Source organism: Haliotis cracherodii, unplaced genomic scaffold (assembly GCF_022045235.1).
Source record: "Haliotis cracherodii isolate W230 unplaced genomic scaffold, xgHalCrac1.p SCAF_3, whole genome shotgun sequence".
Classification (NCBI taxonomy): Eukaryota; Metazoa; Mollusca; class Gastropoda; order Lepetellida; family Haliotidae; genus Haliotis; species Haliotis cracherodii.
In genome coordinates this window covers 67,193,821-67,216,067 of record NW_027266286.1, presented here as the reverse complement: position 1 = coordinate 67,216,067, position 22,247 = coordinate 67,193,821, and the positions used below count along the sequence as shown (strand labels likewise).

Here is a 22,247-nt window from a genome sequence, read left to right as displayed (position 1 = left end):
TGTTCCTACATGTGGAAAAAGTTGCTTGTCATCCACACTGCTACAGCCCATAAATCAATTTTTATACGACATCAATATCGCCCGATACTAACCAATTTATCACACATCGGTGTTAAGACTCTCAAGAAGGCTTAAGCACTCTCTCCCTTTTCCAGCAAGCACTCACTGCATGGCGGTCTCCAGTATGTAAATCAACTCCAAATTCACTGAAAAAACCACATCCGCTGGGGTAACCAGAGATACCCTTCTGTGTTACCGTGGCATCGAGCCTTAGTCGAGTACCAACTGCGTCAAGTACTAATCACGACTGATAACATTGGGAAGATGCCACCTAACTATGCACCGCGTCCAGAACAAGCAACTGCAAAGACATGCAAAGTGTTTGGATCGGTTGGTTCTACTAATAAGCAATTAGAAAAAACAATTAAACATGTTCATATTTTCTTGACATCTTCATCGTAACATTGTCGTTTGATCTTGGTTGCCCGCCATGCGTCAGTTGGTATCGGACGTCATGAATACGTTTCATCTCCTGTATCAAGTAAGATGGGTGGCTGAATGGTTTAGAGCCTAAATATGATGAGCTGCGTTAATGTAGTTGGCTGCTATTTATCTTTCAACATAATCCCCTCTGATCAGGTACACACACCTCTGCCAACGATGCTGGAGTGCCTGGTCCCACTGGTGTAGGAAGAAGGCTTTGTATAATGCTTGCCAGACACTTCCTTCTTCAACTTTGGGAAGCGGTGGAAATCTGACGGTGCCAAATCTGGTAAATACGGAGGGTGTTCAGTGAGTTCAAAGCCACAGTCATGCATTTCAACCCTGGCTTGTGTTCAGGTGCATTGTCCCGTGGAATAACACACCTTTAGTGAGTTTTACAGGACTAATTTTAGCCTTGATATTCTCACGTTGTTGCCTGAGGACTTATAGTGGTGGAACAAAGATTCACCTAAGATTCACCCAAGACTCACCCAAGATTTACCCAAGACTCACCCAAGATTTACCTAAGATTCACCCGATTCACCCAAGATTCACCAAGTCGCTCAACAGAATCAGCTGGGTTTGCTTCAAAACGACGGAAGTTCTCACGAGATGATGAACTTGCTGTGAGTCAGAAGTCTTGGAACCCAGCGTTCCATAAGATCTTGAGAGATGCCTTCTGTATTGTCTCTGTAATGTGTGGTGAGTCATCGATCAAAATATAAATCATATCACTCAATTTATCAACATTTTCCCTAGTGGTAACAGTTGAAGGCCTTCCCGATCATGGATAATCTTCGAGGCTCCCCCTTCTCCCCGTGAACTGCCCATCTCATTATCTCCTAACAGTGGCAAAGGAAGGAGCATCACCCCTAAAGTCCCACCATGTCCGCATGGATGGCTGGCTGATGGACTTAACCCTCTCAGTTGGAAATACTTGACGAAAGCGCGGTTGCCAATTTTGCCAATTTTCATCAACAGAGAATACCTAGTCACTTGATGCCTCCAAAAACATAATGCCTGGTGGTATATTGTGTCTAAATGCAGTCCTGTAAGCATGGGGCGTATAGTACTTAATACATGAAAACTGTTATACCTCAGTAAGATAGACTTTTGTCAATGTACAAGTTCATCATACGTTAACGCGTCATAGGTTTGAAAAGAACATGTGTGCATAACTTCACTTTAGTAAATTGTTGATTTCATTGTACATCACTGATGTTTGCTTGTTTGTTTGTTTGTTTAACGCCGCACTCATCAATATTCCTGTTATATGACGGCGGTCTGTAAATAATCGTTTGGACAAGACAATCCAGGGATTGACATCATGAGCATCGATCCACTCAATTGAGATACGATGGCATGCATCAACCAAGTCGGCGAGGCTGATTCCGTTAGTCCCCTCGTACGACAACCGTAGTCGCCTTTTACGGCAATCATGGGTTGCCGAAGACCTATTCTGACCCGGATCTTCACGGGTACACGACTGATGACTGCAGTTAGTGCTTTTTATTGTTAAAATTTATAGTGTTTTATTTTTATTTCAAGTTACATGTATGTAGCTCGTATAGTACAATGCAAACGCGTGTATTGATATTCTTTCAAGAATGTAGCATTTATCGACATATCGCAGTTAACGTTTGAAATACTAATACCGAAGATCAATGAAAGGTCGACATGAAAGTAGCGAAATCAACACTCTTCACGTAAATGCCGATTTATCATGGATTTAATTAGAAGGGGTTCGATTACACTTTAACGTCACAACGCTCAAGCCTGAAAGGGTTGTTTACACTGAGGTCCGCGCGGCGACACGCCCCCCTCTCATTGCTATAGACACTCCTAATGGTGACATGGTGTATGACAGGAATCAGATCGGCAGGCGTCAAGGGCACCTCGAGGTGCAGACCCAGTACTCATAAAGTAACTGTGTTATATTAATGAGAATTGAATTACAGAATTTACAAGGATGACGTCATTTGAACGAGCTCTGATAATGATTTCACCCGGATTTGGTTCTGAGTGAAAATTAAGTTTATTCGGGGGTTCTGAATTGTTTTGATCCAATGCCGCATTTCCTGTATAAAAGCGACTTGTATAGTTTTTCAGCACATATCGATACCTGCTAGCGGCCATTACACCCACCCTGGTGTGTGCACCGCATAGGACAATCAGTGTTGAAGTTCAGAAGCCCTCTGTGTGTCATTCTTACCTCAATATACACATTTCCCCACTTTTGACGATGTCGAGGCGAGTCGACGTGGAACGAAAGGCCATGTTGGATAGACTGACCAGGCTTAGGATTGACCAGCACAAACCCCGCTCGGACGGTAAGTTCTTCCCTTACTATATCTCAGCGTTCGGAAGAGATTTGGGTGTGTGTATCTTTCGACTAATAAGCGAGGGTGCGTCGTTAATATTTGACGGATCGGGTGGTAACTGTTCACTTTGCAGACCGATGTGTTAAGTCCCGTGAAGTTTAGTGATGTCGGATACCGTTTTGTGGAAACGTATGTATGCGTTTTGGGATAACCAGTTAACATAGATGATTGCTAATATTTCAGTCTGCGTAGTGTATTTTTTTATATTTGAATACAATACCAATTTATTTAGTTATAATGTTGTTTTACATACACGATAATAAAAATACATGTTATGCAAAAATATTTGTCTGAATTACGGTGAAATTGACGTTTATATACATTTTTGGGTAGTACGGTAAATTAACGTTTATTTTTTGTGTTATGTACAATGATCAATGTAGTGTAATTGCCTCCCTGCGTAGGTGCAAAAGGCGCCAGCGCCAGGTCGTGTTCACGTGGTGCAGCTATCACAGCGGTTATACCTGATCAAAACCTGATTTCAGGCCTATCGTTTCTCATTAATACCCTTATCACCTGCCGTTCCGACCTACAGGTGTCAACACTGTTGTTGTTGACTGATAAAGTAACTTTGGTCTGCCAGTCGACGCTTCTACCCGCAGCATGGATACGGGGTTTTCTTTCAATTAGCATGTGTACAGGTCGGTGGTCGTGGTTGCCGTTGGCTGACAACCTGTCCCTCTGATCCAGCGAAATCGCATTATCTCGAAAGTCCATGGGTCATCGAACCATGTCCGGTTATCCGTTGTCCGAGACAGGCAGATTTTTAGTATCAGAGCACACTGTTGACAAGGCTTATGTAAGGACTTCACGTTGAAATGGCTTTAAGTTAATGATCGATCGATAACGAAGTGTTACTATAATGATCGGCGAAACTTTAAACACCAGATAATGTTTTGTGAATGGCTATAAAATAAATATTAAATCACTACCGATCATGATACTTCCTTGTCAGAAAATATCTTATGGGATAATTATTATGCTAACCTCGGGATAAGGTTATACTATTATGATAAATGTTTTTTTTTATATTTTCTTATTAATTCTTTTTTTTCGTCAATCCTGTCCGTAATGATTAATCAGACTATGTGCTGACATTGCTGATGGAAACTATTAGCGTGACTCGGACACTTATGCACAATCCCATCTTCCCGAGGCAAGAGAATTAACTGTCTTTAAAAGTCCAGTTTCCACCCTTGCCGAACTAGACTGGAATTCCTGGGCTCGATTGAGCGCCACCAGTGGCTGTTACGAGTTATGTCCCTTCTATGCCTCTCCTATGGACCAATCAAATTCCACCTCTCGTATCACTTGCATTTGCTCCAAACAATACGGCGGCGCCCAGTCAAGGCGATCTGATCGATAATCAAGATCTATATATTGTGATAAAACGGGTCTTACATCGCATCAAATTATGTGAGCACCTTGATTAAAAATATGAAAAGATTTAGGAAATATCTGTTGTCAACGAGTTAGCGATGCACATGCTTTGCAAATCCTGCAATCGACCGAAATCTGCTTGACAACTTGCGAACCGGACTCGATTTCGGAGCGCGATTTTGAATTTGGAAGTTGACGGTTTTGGATCAGTAGTGCGTAATACCGCCACGATTTGTCAAACATTCATTCATCGACGAGGCTTACTGCGTATGAGTCTCCCAGTGGCGATATCAGGGAGTCTGTTCCACTCCTCTTGCAGCGCCTAGCCAAGTTAAGCCAACGTGGTCGGCGGCATATGACGTTGACGCGCACGTCTCCCTATCATGTCCCAGACCCGCTCAATGAGGGAAAGGTCTGGGCTCATTGCTGGCCATGGCGTTTTATGGATGGTGTCCGGCCGGAGGTGAGCATCGACGATTCGTGCACGGTGAGCACGGGCGTTGTCGTCCTGAAAGACAAAACGTCGACTAACACGCCTTGCAAACGGGACAACGAAGGGTGTCAGTATGTTGTCCCTATAGTACTGTCCAGTGACCCTTACTTGCACAATATGGAGTGAGGTTTAGGCAGTCATTGTGATGCCCTCCCACACCATAACCGATCCACCGCCAAATCTGTCATGAGGTTTTAGGTTGACAATGGATTGACGTTCATATAGACGTCGCCAGACACGACTACGCCTTTCAGGAATGGCACCCTACTGTGTGAGGCACGTGCAAACTGCAGGATGTGTTTTGGCGTTATGTTTTTACAGACATAAACGCTCCGGCACTGTGTAATACCTGGTATTAACATTTATAGTACATGATCCTCTACTTTTTTCAAGAGTATATATGAACACCTTCTTTTCATCATTTATAATAGTTCCACAACCGTAGGATAAGGGTTGAAAATAGAAAAAAACCATGAAAAAACACATTTCGTTTTTTTCCATTAAATTTTGTCGGCTGGTGAAATAAACTAAGGCCAAACATCTGTCTTGGCGGTATTTTCATGACTGAAAGGAAACAAAACAAGTATTAAATTTTAATAGTATACTCCTTTTGGAGAAAACTTTTGGTCGGCGGAACCGTCAACAATAACCTGCTACACTTGGTTTGTGTAACATTTTGAACCACGTTTTCTTGCTTGCGGCAGCTGACGGCGAGAGATTCTTGTGTGTATGTAGATGACAATTAACGCAATTGTTTTACACAACCGCATTGTCCACTATTCCTATTTCAAACAAGCCCCGTGAAGATCCCGGGTAGAATAGGTCTTCAGCAACCCATTCTTGCCGTAAAGGCGACTATGCTTGTCGTAATAGGCGACTAACGGGATAAGGTGGTCAGGCTCGCTGACTTTGTTGATGCATGTCATCGATCCCAATTGAATGGATCGATGCTCATGATTATTTACAGACCGCCGTCGGCTGTGCGGCATTAAACAACAAACAAACAAACAAACAAATTCCAAACAAATATCAACTGCATGTCTGTAGTGTTACAAGACAGTTGGTACATTTTGGCATACGACCCCACACACTAATGGCAAAGAAAATAAGAAATAATTCCACAGAAGCTTTAACTTGTATGACATATATATACATTTTTAACGCCATTTTTATGCCATTGGTAGACGTTTATTGGGAGACTTTATTAACACAGCTGTCTCCCCGGGTTCTGCAGTCCCTCTTGCATTACATGTGTTATTATGTGATGTCCACAGACAGCGACGGGGAGGTGGACCTCGTCACACTGATGAGGAACAAGTGTGGCAGTGATGTATTCGACCCGTCCAGTAGATTCAGTACTGAAGGTAGGGACGTTTGCTAAAAGACTGAAATTGAAATATTTCTTGCGTTTATGGAGGTATAACTGTCAAAACTACGCAGATTTACACTTTGTGCATGGTGGTTTTTACGTCATAACCTTCATACCAAAAGCTCAATTCTTATTAATATATTAGTCAACAATAATAACTTTACAGACTGTTTATTTGATCCTTAACACAAAGAACTGTAGGCAGGTCTACGAAATCAGTGACTTCATTCAGCGCAATCGTGCAACACAAGCCCCGCCCACCCTATTTTCAGCTCAATAGGAAACAGTAGTGGGCGTGGCCTAATTTTTCGTTTTTTTATCATCACTGCTGAAAAAAGAATTTCCTGGTCAGCAAATCAAATACTATGGAATCATTTGCAATTTATTTATTAGAGTGTAAAAAGTACGGGATAATTTATTTATTAGAGTGATATTTTATTTTGAGGTGAAACTACACGAAAACACACCAAAGTAAATGATTTATCTGGCAAGGACATTTCCGAAGAAATCAAGCTCCAAACACAGCATTTTGGCCGCCATGAAGCACGTGCAAGGGGTGGTATGCAAGATTTGGCATTGTTACTCAGACTCGGTTGTTAGCAGACCCATATTGATTTCTTGGAACCAAACGCTCATGGGCACTTTATTAAACACATTTAATGATTAAAGGAAGCAACAGCATTGATCATACGACGTTTGCCACGTGCTAAACGTTTACGTGCCATAGGCATGTTGCAGGTGGGCACACGTCAGGATAGTGTTGCCCAAACGCTTAATGCTTCTGAATCATCAGCAGATTGTGGGCCCGATATCAACAACCGCATAACGTCAATGATCGACGCCGCTCTGGACACTCAAGGGCAACAACTCCAGCCCAGGACAGATTAGTCAGAACGAATGGCATTAAGTGAGTGAGTGAGTTTGATTTTACGCCGCTTTTAGCAATATTCCAGCAATATCACGGCTGGGAACACCAGGAATGGGCTTCACACATCGTACCCATGTCGGGAATCGAAGCTGGGTCTTCGGCGTGACGAGCGAACGCTTTAATCACTAGGCGACCCGACCGCCCCTAATGGCGGATAATGGACCTGTTGCACTAGGCAACTGGTGTACGAGTACTTGCCCAGACGGTGTGAAATCATCTGCACAGATGACATTTGTGTGCACGACGTCCACGTGTCATCCCACAACATTCTGCACGTTATTTGAATCAGAGGCATAAATAGTGTAGGGAACGTCAGCACTGGGATAATCGACGCTGGGCGAGTGTCATACCATCTGACGAATCGAGGTCCACTTTCGACTTCCATGGACGAAGGAATCGAGACGTCATAATGAGCGTTTTGTGGACGTTAACGTCGATCTGTGCTCCATATTGTCCATGGTCACAGGTCAATACTGTCGGGACAGCATCATTGAACTTCTCGTAATGCCATTTACACAACGTGTTGGGCAATGTTTCATCTTTCAAGATGATAAGGCACGTGCTCATCGTGCCAGAATTGTGACGCAATTCCCCCAACAGCAAAACATTAATGTCATGCCATGGCCAGCACTCAGTCCTGACTTTTGCCCCATTGAACACGTCAGGGACGTGATTGGCAGACGTGCACATCAACGTCGAATCCACCCACCGCTCTCAGTGAAGTCGGTGTTGATCTCCCAGATGAGTAGAACAACATGATTCAAGTTGACATTGGTCGACTCATCAGAAGCATGCCTCGAAAGAATTCGTGCATGTCTAGCCAACAGAGGCGAATTTACCCTATATTAGTGACGTTGGCTGCAAAGTGCAAATTTCGAATTCGACCCCCGACCTGTTTAACGATCTAGTGCGACACCATCTCATCACACCAGCCATAAGAACCCATTAGATCTGATCGCCTCCTCCCCAGCAGATAAGATTAAATCATTTCCATTTGCTAATACTGTATAGATCAGAAGATATGTCTCGATGATTCTTACTATCCCCTACTTTTTTCACAGTATATTTTTGGGCGGTCGGGTAGCCTAGTGGTTAAAGCGTATGCTCGTCACGCCGAAGACCCGGGTTCGATTCCCGACATGGGTACAATGTGTGAAGCCCATTTCTGGTGTCTTCCGCCGTGATATTGCTGGAATATTGCTAAAAGCGGCGTAAATCCGTACTCACTCACTCACCCACTCACAGTATATTTACAAACCGTTCCTGTTTCATCCAGGTTTCCAGTACACCAGGAGTCGTGGCCGCCGGAAGTCCAAAGAGTTTGAGGATCTCCTGATGCATACTGCCACCGGAAGTCTTCATCTGTTTGCCCTCACACATAAATCAGGGTTCCTTCGTCCCAAAACCTCCAGCCCAAGACGACAAGCCACTGGACACGACACACACCCCAGATCGACAGATGAAAACAAGTCCAGTCAGCTTCACAAGACACATCGACCTTTACAGAGGTCGGTGTCAGACCTTCACAGCAGAGTTAGCTCCCTTGGCACGCCATCACAACCTCGAGAACATACCGGAAGTCCCCCAACTCCTGGCAGCCCGGCAAGCAAGAGAGTTCAGAGACAAACAATGTCCCCACTAGCCTCCCCTAAACGACAAGGGAAGAAATGACAGACAACCACGTTATGCTTACATGCAGTGACTACACCCTTCTGGGACGCCGGACCGGATTAAGGGGTATGCCCTTGTTAAGTGGCATCTCGGATGCCCTTGGTGCAGTACGCTGATGCCATGAAATGTTTATCTGGCACGCGGATGCCAATGTTTCAATTTCAATGTTCAAGATTAAATTTTCGACTTTTTTCTTGCAAAGAGTTACAAATCAATAAAATATTTTGCCCTGAGCTTATGAGCACGCGTGGCCATGCATTCTATGCGAAAATCCCAGTATAGTTTACGTGGGGTAGCTGTGTACACTGACGTGACCCAAGAATTCTTAAATTGGACGCCAAGACCCTCGCGAATGTGAGGTCGAGCAGACGTTATTCAAGTCAAGGTAAATGTGATCATGCTCATTGCTCTGACTGTGTATACAGTTACATATGGACAGTTGTTTGTTGACCTGTTTCAACTCACCCAGCAGCATTGAGAGGGCATCCTCGATTGGCCAGTGTATTATATAACTATTATAATAAATACCTTGGACCCATGCTTTGGTTTTAGCCCGATTCGATACGCGCGTTCACTAGCCATCCAATCCACATTCATGATCGATAGCGGTGAGGTGAAACGGGGTTTAACGTCGCGTCCAAGATAATTGCACTAATAGAGAGAGAGAGAGAGAGAGAGAGAGAGAGAGAGAGAGAGAGAGAGAGAGAGAGAGAGAGAGAGAGAGAGAGAGAGAGAGAGAGAGAGAGAGAGAGAGAGAGTTTTTTTTGTGTGTGTGTGTGTGTGTGTGTGTGTTTGTGGATGCTTGTACTAGCTCGTAGAGATGCCGATTTATAGTGCTAGCCCAACAAGATACCATGCGCAGTTTAACATGAATACCCCACTCAGACACAGTATAGTGACTCTGAGCCGACCAGTCCTTGTATTAGTCACTTATTACCAAGCGCCAGGCAGAGTAACGACAAGTATCATATTTTAACGTCTTTGGTATGACGTCACCAGGGATAGAAACCTCGGACCTTCCGCTCTCCGGTCGGACGCTCTACCACTAGACCACGGGGGCCATCCAATCCATATTCACGAGCGAGAGCGGTTCGGTGCTATGTTAGTGATAAGAAACATGGAGATGGTGACATGACTCCCTGTGGCGCACAGATCCAGGGTATTTAACGTAATAGAATGGAGATATAATACTTGACATAATCGAGGATGGGATTAGGGTTGTCACGCAAGATATACATGCACTATACCGGATACCTATCCGCCATGTTTGTTTTATGCAACTAATAAAAAACCCAAACTTCCCGTTGTTTTTAGCGACAAAAATGGCGTCTGAAACCGTTACTAAGGAATGAGCTCGTGCACATTCCTTACCAAAATGGCGGAATGGCGGTATACGTATGTCTTAGTTTATCCGATAATATACACAATGCAATACGTAAAACGTAAATATTTTTTTATATATTAAAGAAGTGCGGACTTGGTAACAAGTGACTTATGTTAATCTGAGACTTGATCTATGTGTATTTAGGATAATCAACAACCACAAGGTTGATAATTCTTTTATATATGACTGGAGTTAATCTGTCGTATAATGACAGATTAACTACATTTATATGACAGAATCGGGTGCTCCTTAACTTCTTTTGAGTAGTATACATCATGAAATGTGTACGTGTCATATTGAATGACTTGAATCTAAGCACCTACTTATGTGAATCGTCCGACTAGTGTCCCACAAAGTGACGCACTCCACCATCAAAAGAAGACTTGAAACCAAACCGAAACAAATGTATCTTCTGACTTTTAGATTCACAATGGTTTCTGATCCTTTGTTAGACTAATACATAGCCTATTAAATCATTTATTACGCAACGCATTTCTCTCTTCTAATTTTTGTTTGATGCTTACTAGACTTGCCCATTTCTATCATATAGATTGGCTTTGATCCAATTAAATACAGATATTCTACAGTCATGTTGCAGAACTATGTATACCATCAGAATATTTCACAATTCACCTTCATGCCAAGGGGGTGGTGGGATAGCCAAGTTGGTTTCCCATATGGGCACAATTTGTGGTGCCCCAGTCGTGATATTGCTGGAATATTGCTTAAAGAGACCATACTCACTTGTCATGTGATTCTCATATCGTGGTGGGTACCGGTGAATCGTTACAGCTATGTATCCCTAAAATAGGTTCAGGTATTAAACAGATGCGAGTCATGTTTAGAACTCATTAAGGATTGTCTTTAAATACCCACAATGTCCCGCACATCCACGTGTTTAGTGTCCTAAACGTGTTTGTTTCCTTAACTCTAACTACTACGAAGGCTGGTCAAAAAGTTCTTAGCCTGAATTTAAGATGTCTGCTTGTTGGGTGCCAAAGTTTCTCAATTCTGATCTTAAGGGGAAAAAAAACTTACTTTGAGAAAACATTAAGAGCTACTTTAGGAGGATTTCGTCAAATTAAAAAAGAGATTAGTAACGGGTGATGAAACATGGGTCTACCACTATGATCCCAAGTCAAAACGTCAATCTATGGAATGGCATCATTCCACTTCTCCGGCACCAAAGAAATTCAAGTCTTCAAGATCAGTGAAGAAAGTAATGGCAACTGTATTCTGGGATGAAAAGGGTGTGATCCTTGTTGATTACTTAGAAAGTCAAAAGACGATTACCGGTGCCCCTTGGGCTGATTTGCTTCATCGCATGAGAGATACTATCAAAGAAAAGCGGCGAGGAATGCTGACTGCTGGGGTTCAACTTTTTCATGACAATGCCTCTTTCACACACCTCTCGACTTGCAAAAGCTGCAATGTGGGTGGTTCGAAGAAGTGTATTGAAAAGCAGGTAGATTATTAACACTTTCACAATTGTTGTTTTTGTTTGTTAGGCTTAGAACTTTTTGACCAGCCCTCGTATAAGGATACAAGGGTTCTAAGCGCATTATCATGAGGCAAAGAAAGTTTTTCAGGTTTGTGTTTAAGATCGAAACAAATTTTAAACTGTAGCAGCGAGGAACCATTGTCTTCCATTACATCCAGGTGGTCTTCGGACTCTCTTGTGTGATGGTTACAGATATAAAGTACAAATTCTGGCAATTAAATAGTATATTTTATTTATTAATCATATATGAACAGATATTCATTATCAGCAAATTTAGGCCTTCATTGCCATTTCAAATATTTAACCTATTTAACCTTTTTAAACGGTAAGGTAAGGTCAAATCTAACACCAAGTAAACTTTATGAAGACATATACATAATGATAAAGTGGTCTTTTTGAACAATTAGGTCAGCTTAAAGAGGCGGGAACCTATGATCGAATCCCGGTTCGCCCCGATCTATACACGTGCTGCGCGCGGGTTTCATCAAAGTGGTAAAAGTCTGAGACCGCCTTTCCTCCCACATTAAGCTGACACACAGTGATATAACTGGAATACTGTTCACGGTGGCGTTAAACCTCATTCACTCGCTGAAGTGGGAGGAGAGCTCACACTGAAACAACAAGGCCATGTCTCATAACTTGGGAGTACAGAAGAGGGTTCAAACCCGCGACCAGCGGACACAGAATCCAGAATCAAATGAAATCTCTGAGATACGACTATTGATTGGTCGTAAAGATATCACACCTATAGCTTTTGTCGACAGTCTATAATACATAGTGTCCGTTTTCCTATGACACTTACTCTACAGAAAATTTGTACTATCGGTACCAGGTACAGATCGAGTGAGTGAGTTGGGTTTAACGCCACTTTTAACAGTATTCCAGTTATATCACGGCGTGTCAGCTTAATGTGGGAGAAAAGCCCGAAGTGATGCAGGTCTCAGACGTTTACTACTTCGGTGAAACCCACGAGCACGTATGGTGCTGACAAACCTAGAAACATGTTCGGGGCGAACCGGGATTCGAACCCACAACCCACGTGTCCAAGGGACGCAACTCTGCCAATCGCGTCGCCTTAGACGACTGGGCCACCCGTGCTTCCAGCTATAGATCGAACACAGCAACTTTCAATCAACACAAGCTAAATGTTCGGATATATGAGTATATATACAGAGCAGCGGACGGATGGTACTGGGTTGCTTCACTAAACTACTCAAGTAATCTGCAAACGACGAAACCACATTAATTCACTGGTGAAAGGAACTAGCTTTTCCTTGAACCGGTTTAAGGCTGGGAACGATATCCCATGCGCATAACGCAAGTTGGAAACAACATCGACATTTACTAACAAACCAGGGCGACTATTCAAGGCTATAAAGACTCCCAGGGCAAACCTTGGCAGAACCCTAAATCATCTATAGAACTACTTGTAGTCGCAACACCTGGACTTCGTAAAAATGATGTTAAAAATGTGTATAGTTATTATAGTACTTTCGTTGTTGAAGACTGTGCAGTCGCTATACCTTGGAATATTTGACTCCTTACATGCTCGATGATCCAATGCATTTAATTTCCATTCAAATGTGATACATACCCTGGAGCCGTTCGCCACCACAGCTTCGTTCTGAGCCCGATTCGAAAAGCACAACGCTCAAAACAGCTGTCCAGTCAAATTACTCTAACGAGCGGGATAAATTCTGTGGGTTTTTGTAAAGCTAGGAATAGGAACGGCGGAGGTGTAACGCAAATCCCGAAACGAAAGTATTGTGACGAATGGGCCCAGGGTGTGTATCTTAACAGAATGGGGATATAATACACTGGATTATCGAGGACGGACTCATTGAGGTTTATCTTTCCCAATCACTCATCATTGTCCCAACTACCACAATGCATAATGGCCTGGCATAATGTGTATCACAACATTCCTAAGGTAGCAGGTTGTTTGTCTGTTTACCATGTACAGCTACTGGTTCATGTCTCAGTTCACAAACTATACAATAGACTAACACTTAGTCAATGAAAACATGTCTTTAAAATAAAATTTCTTCGAAAGAACCTTTCATCTTCTGCTGTTTCCATCAAGCAAACTAGACTTGGTTAAGTAAGGATAACTTGCTTGATAGCGGTATTAGAACCTACACCGAAACGTCGCTCTTATTTGTAATACAGAAGTTGTTCATCCATAAATTCTTATCCTTACTTAGTACTCCAACTTCTAAATGCCTATCAAAGAAGTGAGATTTGGTTAGTTTGATCTAGATTTGCCTTGGCTTTTAGTAAAAAGAAATCCTAAAAAGTATAAATTCTAGTCACTGCGCAGGACAAACTATCCATGGCCGTTTCATGAAGACCGTTTTCACAAGCACTCGGTGTCATCAGTGTAAATCATTCATTCGCGAGTGTATGCCCATATATGGATGTGTGGTCACTTTCTGTGACCACAGATGTCAGTGTGATTAACTTTATCGGGAGATCAGCCTCAGCTAATGGCATTATGCACAATCAACACAACAGTCACTACAATCAAATAGCTGAAACAAACATAAGCATGGGCGGATACACCTTTTTTGAAAAGGTGTGTGTGTGTGTGTGTGTGTGTGTGTGTGTGTGTGTGTGTGTGTGTGCACAATTAAGATCTATTTATTGTCTTTGGTGGTAATTTATACAGAAATAAAGATTTTTTTCGAAATAAAAATGGGGTTTGTGCACCCCCCCCCCCCCCCCCCCCCCCCCACACACACACACACCACCACCACCACCACCACCCCCATGTATCCGCCCATGATAATGATAAGGTAGGGGAATACATGCTTGTTTGTGGAATCTACAAATGCATCAAGTATCCTTCAACAAGTCAATACTGTTAAGCACGGCCCTGACGGGTACTCGAGTACTTTAGCACGGGTCGTGATCAGATGGAATCGCGTCCTACGTAAAGGACTCTAGTGCCCGACCAGGTGATGTAACTTACATCTTCACTTCTCAATCGCATGTTGCATGCACTATGTTGACGCATCTTAAAATCGATGATGTTTTATAGACAAAATGACAAAATGTCGTTTGTGTGGCATATTACCGTTGAAATCGGGCACTCGAGTCAACCTCACTTTTGAGACACGCATACACCAGTCCATTTTATCTACCCGTCACAGCATTTACGAAAAACACGTTTAGATTAACTGCATTTAGTGTCCTGATCACTTCTCCGCTTAACCGTCTTTCCCCTTGGTGGTTCGGAGATCCTGTTGGCTCCCAGACTCCTTCGACCTCCTTTCTGACCCAAGTACTTCCGGGTCATCAGATCCAGTGAGGTCATCGCTGGAAGACATGCTATTTTGTGATCCTATGAGCCCTCCTAGCTATGGAGGGCGAGAGGCTAGATGGGATGAGCAGTTTGGAGCTGTGAGTCTTCGCTGCAAGGAGCTTTCCCGTCGTCGTGTTCACGCGGAGATCCTCAAACTCTCGCGAAGTTCTTCTCTGTCGTCTGGCAGCGTGAAGTCGACCTGAAAGGATGTAGAGAAAATAGGATTGTGAACGAATGGTTCCGTTATAATAGAGGAGTAGGCTTTTGATCTGGTAGACCCGCCACGAAATCATTCACTTTCACCCATTTTAGGATTCGAACTCAGGTATACGGCAAATTAGCACTAGCAAGACCTGGGCCCCGTTCCTCAAAGCCATCTTAGCACTAAGGTGATCGTAACTCCCATACTTTAACACTGGCTTACGATAGTCGTAGCGCTAAGATCGCTTTGTGGAACGGTTGTCCTTGACTCAAGACCGGCTTGGGGCGCAACTCTGTCGAGCTTGAAGACTTCATTGAAAAATGTCAAATTGTATCATTTTGCAAAGACTTCTATACTTATGTATATGCTTATAGAGGGCAACCATATATGTGAAGTGGGCACGAGTGGCCCAATCGTATAAGTCGACGTAAATCGCTGTTTACAGTTATTTTCCTTAGATGTGCCAGAAACCTAGGACCGTCGAGCTGATTATGCGGGAGAAAAAAACTTTACCGAAACGCAGCAAAGATAGAAAAAGAAATCATATCAGCCCTTTCTTCATTGATACTGTAGCTACTAAAATACCGATAAATTATTATGAAACTGTAGAGCGACTAAAGCTTAAGTCAGGTGAGCTAATAACTGGTGATCTTCCAACAAGGTGGTCCTCACTAATGTATCAACTCAACACAAACTCACCATGTGTGTGTGTGCGTGTGTGTGTGTGCGTGTGTGTGTGTGTGTGTGTGTGTGTGTGTGTGTGTGTGTGTGTGTGTGTGTGTGTGTGTGTGTGTGTGTGTCCGCGCGCATGTGTGAATGTGAATTCAGAATAAAGGACATTTTTAGCTGCGATTTCCTTAATGTCTTGTAAAATGACTTTAACCACTGAGCATCGGTGGGAAGCCTTACGTCTACAGTAAAATCCTATGACTGATATGAGTTCACACATATACACACAATTTCAGAAAGGCACATGGATACCAAGAGCCTGGTTCCGGTTATCATTAAGACCGATCACCAATGTAAAGACTTGCCTATATCCAAACAAATATTTCATTTGTCTGATGCCGGGGTAAACTGGGCGCCGTGTTTGATTAAATAAGTCGGAAGTTGACTGGTGATATTGACTAAACACATCATCTGACAGGCGATCGATGAGACCGTGCCCTGAACAGCACTGCAGAGATAACACGAGACGACACCATGTCACGTCAATCTCAACTTTACTGGAGACTGTCGATATATTCTCCTACAAACAGATTTCTGAAAACTAACCACGTAATTTATAAAACATATGAATAACATGAGTTGCACCTATTGGCTCGTCATAGTCACTATCGTCATGAGGAAAGAGGAGGTTAAATGGGGTTTAGCGTCGCGTTCAAGATTATTGCGCTGATATAGCGACTTACAGGCATGTCTGTGTGGTTGTTTATGCTGGTCCAGACTAATGCCGGTTTTATAGTGCTAGCACACCGAGATACCATGCGAAGTTTAACATGAATACCCCACCCAGATTTAGTATACTGACTCTGAGCCGACCCGTCCTTGTTTTATCCCTTTGATGCCGAGTGCCAGACAGGGTGACAACACGTACCATCTTTTGATGTCTTTTGGGATGACGCGGCCGGGGATCGAACCCCGACCTTCCGCTCTCCGGGCAGACCACAGAGGCGGCCCATGAAGAGAGAAACATGACAGGAAGACACTACGTCGAATGAGTCATATCAACGTTAATGTTGTTCGCTAGATGGTGTTGCTTATAACAAATCCAAATTTGATTCGTTGATATTTCTAACTTCAAAAAAGGGCGGTCGGGTAGCCAAGTGGGTAAGTGTGCGCTCGTCACGCCAAAGACCCGGGTTCGATTCCCGACATGGGTACAATGTGTGGAGCCCATTTCTGGTGTCCCCCGCCGTGATATTGCAGGAATATTGCTAAAAGCGTCGTAAAACCATGCTCACTCTAACTTTAAAAGGCAAAATTCGACTTAGTACGATGGATACCTTTATTATGGAACATACGCTGATCCTGCTTCACATATAAAACAGGCTCGCATTAAATGTTGAATATCACGCCATTTGGTTGTAATGGCGAGCAGCATAACATATACTTACGGAAAATAATAACTGTGCTTCATAGTTCAATAAAATATAAATTTATTCTGAAATTAAACAATGCATCTTTCATTACATATTCATGAATGCATCGCCACTTTGAGGTCGTGATTCACAGTTTGCATATGCATGTTAATGCACGGCGGACAATTTGGGTGTTTATGTCCACACGTGGTTAGTGAATGTGAACTACACACATTGAAAGATAAGCTATCGGGTCCGCCGTTTAACCGTAAATAACGCTTACTCAGTGCCACGGCTTGCCGAAATTCCACGTCTACGCGCTGTGGTTATGCTGCAAACAGGAATGGCGCAAACGAAGTTGCCGGACATTTTAATGTTCATCGAAGCACAACATTATCTCTTGGGAGACGTTATCTACAGCAGGTCAAAACTCATGTCTTGCAATTGCCACGGGCCGGTCGTCCACGTGTGACGTCATGTCAACAAGACAACCATATTCGGTTGGTGCATCTGAGGAATCGATACCAAACTGCCACATTGGCAGCTGAGACAATTCCTGGTTTGAAACCATTAAGTGGCAGAACCGTATGCAACCGGTTGAGGGAGCACAACATCCGGCCCCGACGTCCAGCGATACGCCCCAGCTTGCTTCAACGTCATCGTCAGCCACGCCTATTTTGGTGCAGACAGCATATAAGGATCAGAGGACAAGACTGGGACAGTAATAAGTATACTTAGCACAGAGGAGACCAGGTTTTTATCTGGACATCTCTGATGGTCGTCAGGGGTCTATATGGGTGCCCAGTAGAACGTTTCAGCGACGCTTGCGTTACTTAATGTCGTTAGTTTAGGTGTGGTGGTGTAATGGTATGGGGTGTCATCACAACTCATGGGAGAACACAACTCACCACTGTTAATAGCAATTTGAATGGCGTACGCTACCCGGACGACGTCGTTCGAGATCATATTCTACCCTTTGTGCAAATGCAGGGACGTAATGCTGGGACGTAAAGTTGCGTTTGAGCAGCATAATGCCAGCTATCACGTTGCACATGTTGTAACTGACTTTTTGATTCTCTGGATCCCCCATAGAACATGTCGGAGATGGGACGACGCCTACAACAGGACCAGTAACAGCCGGTATCGCAAGCTCAGCTGAACCAGTCTTTTGTTGGCATTTGGAACAACATCCCCCAGGCTGTTTTCAATCATCTGGCCTCTTCAATGCACCTCGCCTCGCCTGTATATCCTCGAATGTGGATACTTATTTACGGTTTAAACATGATCTCATTAAGAACCATATCTATTAACACTCCCCTACAATCTCCGCACTTGGCTGACTCGGTTAAGAACAACAAATCACGAGCTAGCCAATGAAACTGGAAGACGGAATAAGGTCTATAAAATGACAGACTGTGCTCACTTTGTAACACTGCAATTTGGGATGAATTTCACTTTGTATAATGTTGCAATGAATTACAGGATCTCCCGAAATCTTAATTACTTAAGACCCGTGAAGATCCGGGGTAGAATAGGTCTTAAGCAACCCATGCTTGTCGTAAAAGGCGACTATACTTGTCATAAGAGGCGACTAACAGGATCGGGTGGTCCGGCTCGCTGACTTGGTTTATGCATGTCATCGATCCCAATTGCGTGGATCGATGTTCATGATATCAATCACTGGATTGTCTGGTCCAGACTCGATTATTTACAGACCGCCGTCATATAGCTGGACTATTGCTGAGTGCGGGGTTAAACAACAAACCAACCAACCAACCAACTTTATTACCTAACTATTTTTTTTTTCAATATCCAACTGGACACAAAACTTATCTCATGAAATGTCAATACCAGCCATTAATTATAAAGTTTTGTAAATATATCAAAAGTGGATTGTCATTACAGAAATATGCGAGATAAAATTTGTTATTATGATGAATGTGTGTATGTTTTCTGATGATGTTGATTGTTATCTGAATATGTTCCAGTCAAAATGTATACATTCGCCTCCACATGTTTGTAAGTATACCGCGCACCGATGTATGTATTCAGTATCATATTTATTCCCCCGTGTATATATTATTTGTATTTGATTATCTGTAAAATGTATGTTCTCCACATCACTGAGTAATTTTTGAGAAATAAACATTGTTCTGATGTGTTCTGTATCAACTCAAGTGGTGGTGACATCCGATATTGACACTGTTAATTGAGTTGTCACGAACCCATCCTTTAGGGTGTGTAGCCCTGTCTTCTGTTCCAAGGTATTTCTTTTGTCAATAGATTTGTTTTGATAAAACATTGATCAGATGAATAACCAAATACTGTGTTGTTATTTTCAATAACATAACATTTTCACAACTTTATACGAAGCACAATTACTGTTTCCGCTGGTATATTTGCAAATGCACAATCACAGCCAGCAGTGCTTGTGCTTATACTGTTCGTACCAATGCTTATCCTGCAACGGGGGGTTTAAAGGTTATGTCAGCTAGTTAGTCTAATGTCACGTCCAAGTTAGACGTTTAACACCTTGGTGAAATCCATAGGCACGGTCAATTTTCCGAATTTGGGATTTGAACCCACGACCAGCATATCCCGACACGAAAAAGGGACGCTACTCTTCAAAGCGAATTGCGGCTCCAATACTGGGACTATGTCAGACAACCAGTGGATCGCGCCGCACTCACAACAAATCAGTCAGCTTTTCGTCCCACATGACGGTTTAATATAGAGGCAACCTACCCTTTTCTTCAAACTTGCCCTTCCGGAGAGGCGAGGGTGTCCTGTCGGCGAAGGTGACGGGGTAGGGATCGACATCACAAGAAGGGATCGGGCGCTTCTTGGTGTCGGACTTGGATTTCGTCTTCTTGTCAAGGCCTTCAAACAAAACCACAGCGTCACAAACAATACGTTGTCTTTTCAAAACTGACAAGAATGGTTCTTGGGCGTGTCAGTGGCTTCTGATTCATTCCAGCCGGTGACCATAACACAACACACAAATAAACATGAGCCATAAATTAATATATTCGTTTACATAAACAGTTTGTTTGTTGTTCAACACCGCACACGGCAATATTCCAGCTACGCGACGGCGGTCTGTAAATCATCAAGTCTGGACCAGGCAATCCTGTGATTGACGTCATGAGTATCCATCTACATGCATCAACCAAATCAGCGGATCTGACTGCACGATCCCGTCAATCTCCCCCATCTTCACAATGGGTACAAAATCAGTGATGTGCTCGACTGCTGACAATGTCCTTCATCTTAGTTTCTGTGGTTTGGTTTGTTGTGTTACGCCGCACTCAGCAATATTCCAGCTATATGACGGCGGTCTGTAAATAATCGAGTCTGGACCAGACAATCCAGTGATTTACATCATGAACACCGATCAACGCAACTGGGATCGATGACATGCATCAACCAAGTCAGCGAGCCTGACCGCCTGATCCCGTTAGTCGCCTTTTACGACAAGCATTGTCGCCTTTTACGGCAAGCATGGGTTCCTGAAGACCTATTCTACCCCGGATCTTCACGGGTCTCCTTCATCCTGAGGGACACGCCGTGATATAACTGGAATACTGTAAAAAGCGGCGTTAAACCCAACTCACTCACTGACTCATCTTGAGGGAAGAACAGCACTGGTGTTAGTGAGTTAAGTTTTAAGTCACTTCGGCAATGTTTCAGCCATATCGTGACTGCACTGGTGTTAACAGCCGTAACTGATTGCAGTGTACTGTAAAGACGTCACTCTCAACGAATGCTTTTCATCGCAAGAGAATGAGTGTTTAACGCAGCTTTAAACAGTATTCCAGTTATATCACGGCGTGCCAGCTTAATGTGGAAGGAAAGCCCGAAGTGATGCAAATCCCAGACGTTTATAATTTTGGTGAAACCCATGAGCACAGGAATGGTATTGACAAACCTAGAAACATTATGAGGGCGAATCTTGGATTCAAACCCACAATCAAAGGATAAAATTCTCAAATTTGGCTTGGACATTCATCAAATGATTAACTGAATATATTCTTGATATTTGAATATTTGAGTGAAAATTGGATTTTGACCAAACAATTACAAACGGTATAAAAACGTTATTAGGTCTACACTGAAAACAGCCCTATGCTACCCGTCAAATACATCTCGATTGAAAAAACATTTCTTGTTTGTTTTATTTTTAGCCACTATCAAATATGGGTGTATACTTTCTTTTGACCGGCAGTATATTTAGATCTGTACTCTCAGTGTCAACCACCAAGTACCTTACTCCATGATAGATGTTTTATACAGACTGGTTGTTACCTGCTTCTACCATGCTTGCCGTAAAAGGTGACTATGCTTGTCGTAAAAGTCGACTAACGGGATCGGCTGGTCAGGCTCGCTGACTTGGTTGATGCATGTCATCGATCCCAATTGCACGGATCAATGCTCATGATATTAATCACTGGATTGTCTGGTCCAGACTCGATTATTTACAGACCGCCGTCATATAGCTGGAATATTGCTGAGTGCGGCGTTAAACAACAAACCAACCAACCAACCTGCTTCTACAGCATTACATGCCACCTACCTTTGTGTGCGTTGCCAGTGACGACCTTCTTTCCCATCTGCATCTGTCGCAGCTGTTCTCTCAGCTGTTTCTCCTCCCTGCTCATCTTTACAGTCACCATCTTGCGTTCGTTTTCAATCCCGAGAGTCTTCTTCATCAGAGAGTTCCGCCTGGCCGAGTTCTTCACCTTCGCCTCCCGGAAGCTGCGACAACTCTCCTTAAGGTATCGGTCGACGTCGGTGTCCTCCATGATGCTGCTGTTGGGGCGTTAATTCAGTATCCACCGCTGTGTATTCACATACAAACGTTGTCGTCGTCTTTCACCACGTTGTCATCTCCATCGTGTCAAGGAAGCACAAGTTATGTATATACGTATCGGATTCAGGGTATTGGTGGCTGCTTGTCTGGGCACGTTAGCTATAGCGACATCGTCCACAACATCACTCGAATCCCAGAAAGCACGTGACACGAGAAGTAGTATTCCTAACTTTCAATACCTCAGTCCTGAGGGGATAATA

The 22,247-nt window shown here is 43.2% G+C and overlaps 1 protein-coding gene and 1 pseudogene across 1 annotated transcript; one reads left to right on the top strand and one right to left on the bottom strand.

The window, feature by feature from the left end:
- The first annotated feature begins 2,725 nt into the window (after positions 1-2,725).
- Positions 2,726-8,705, top strand: LOC139473943 (uncharacterized). Its single transcript, XM_071256778.1, has 3 exons — positions 2,726-2,813; positions 6,012-6,101; positions 8,311-8,705. The coding sequence occupies exons 1-3, from the start codon at positions 2,726-2,728 to the stop codon at positions 8,703-8,705; spliced, it is 573 nt and encodes a 190-aa protein (XP_071112879.1).
- Positions 8,706-14,786: 6,081 nt separating this feature from the next.
- On the bottom strand, positions 14,787-21,979 carry LOC139474342 (uncharacterized; annotated as a pseudogene).
- Between the last annotated feature and the right edge of the window lie 268 nt (positions 21,980-22,247).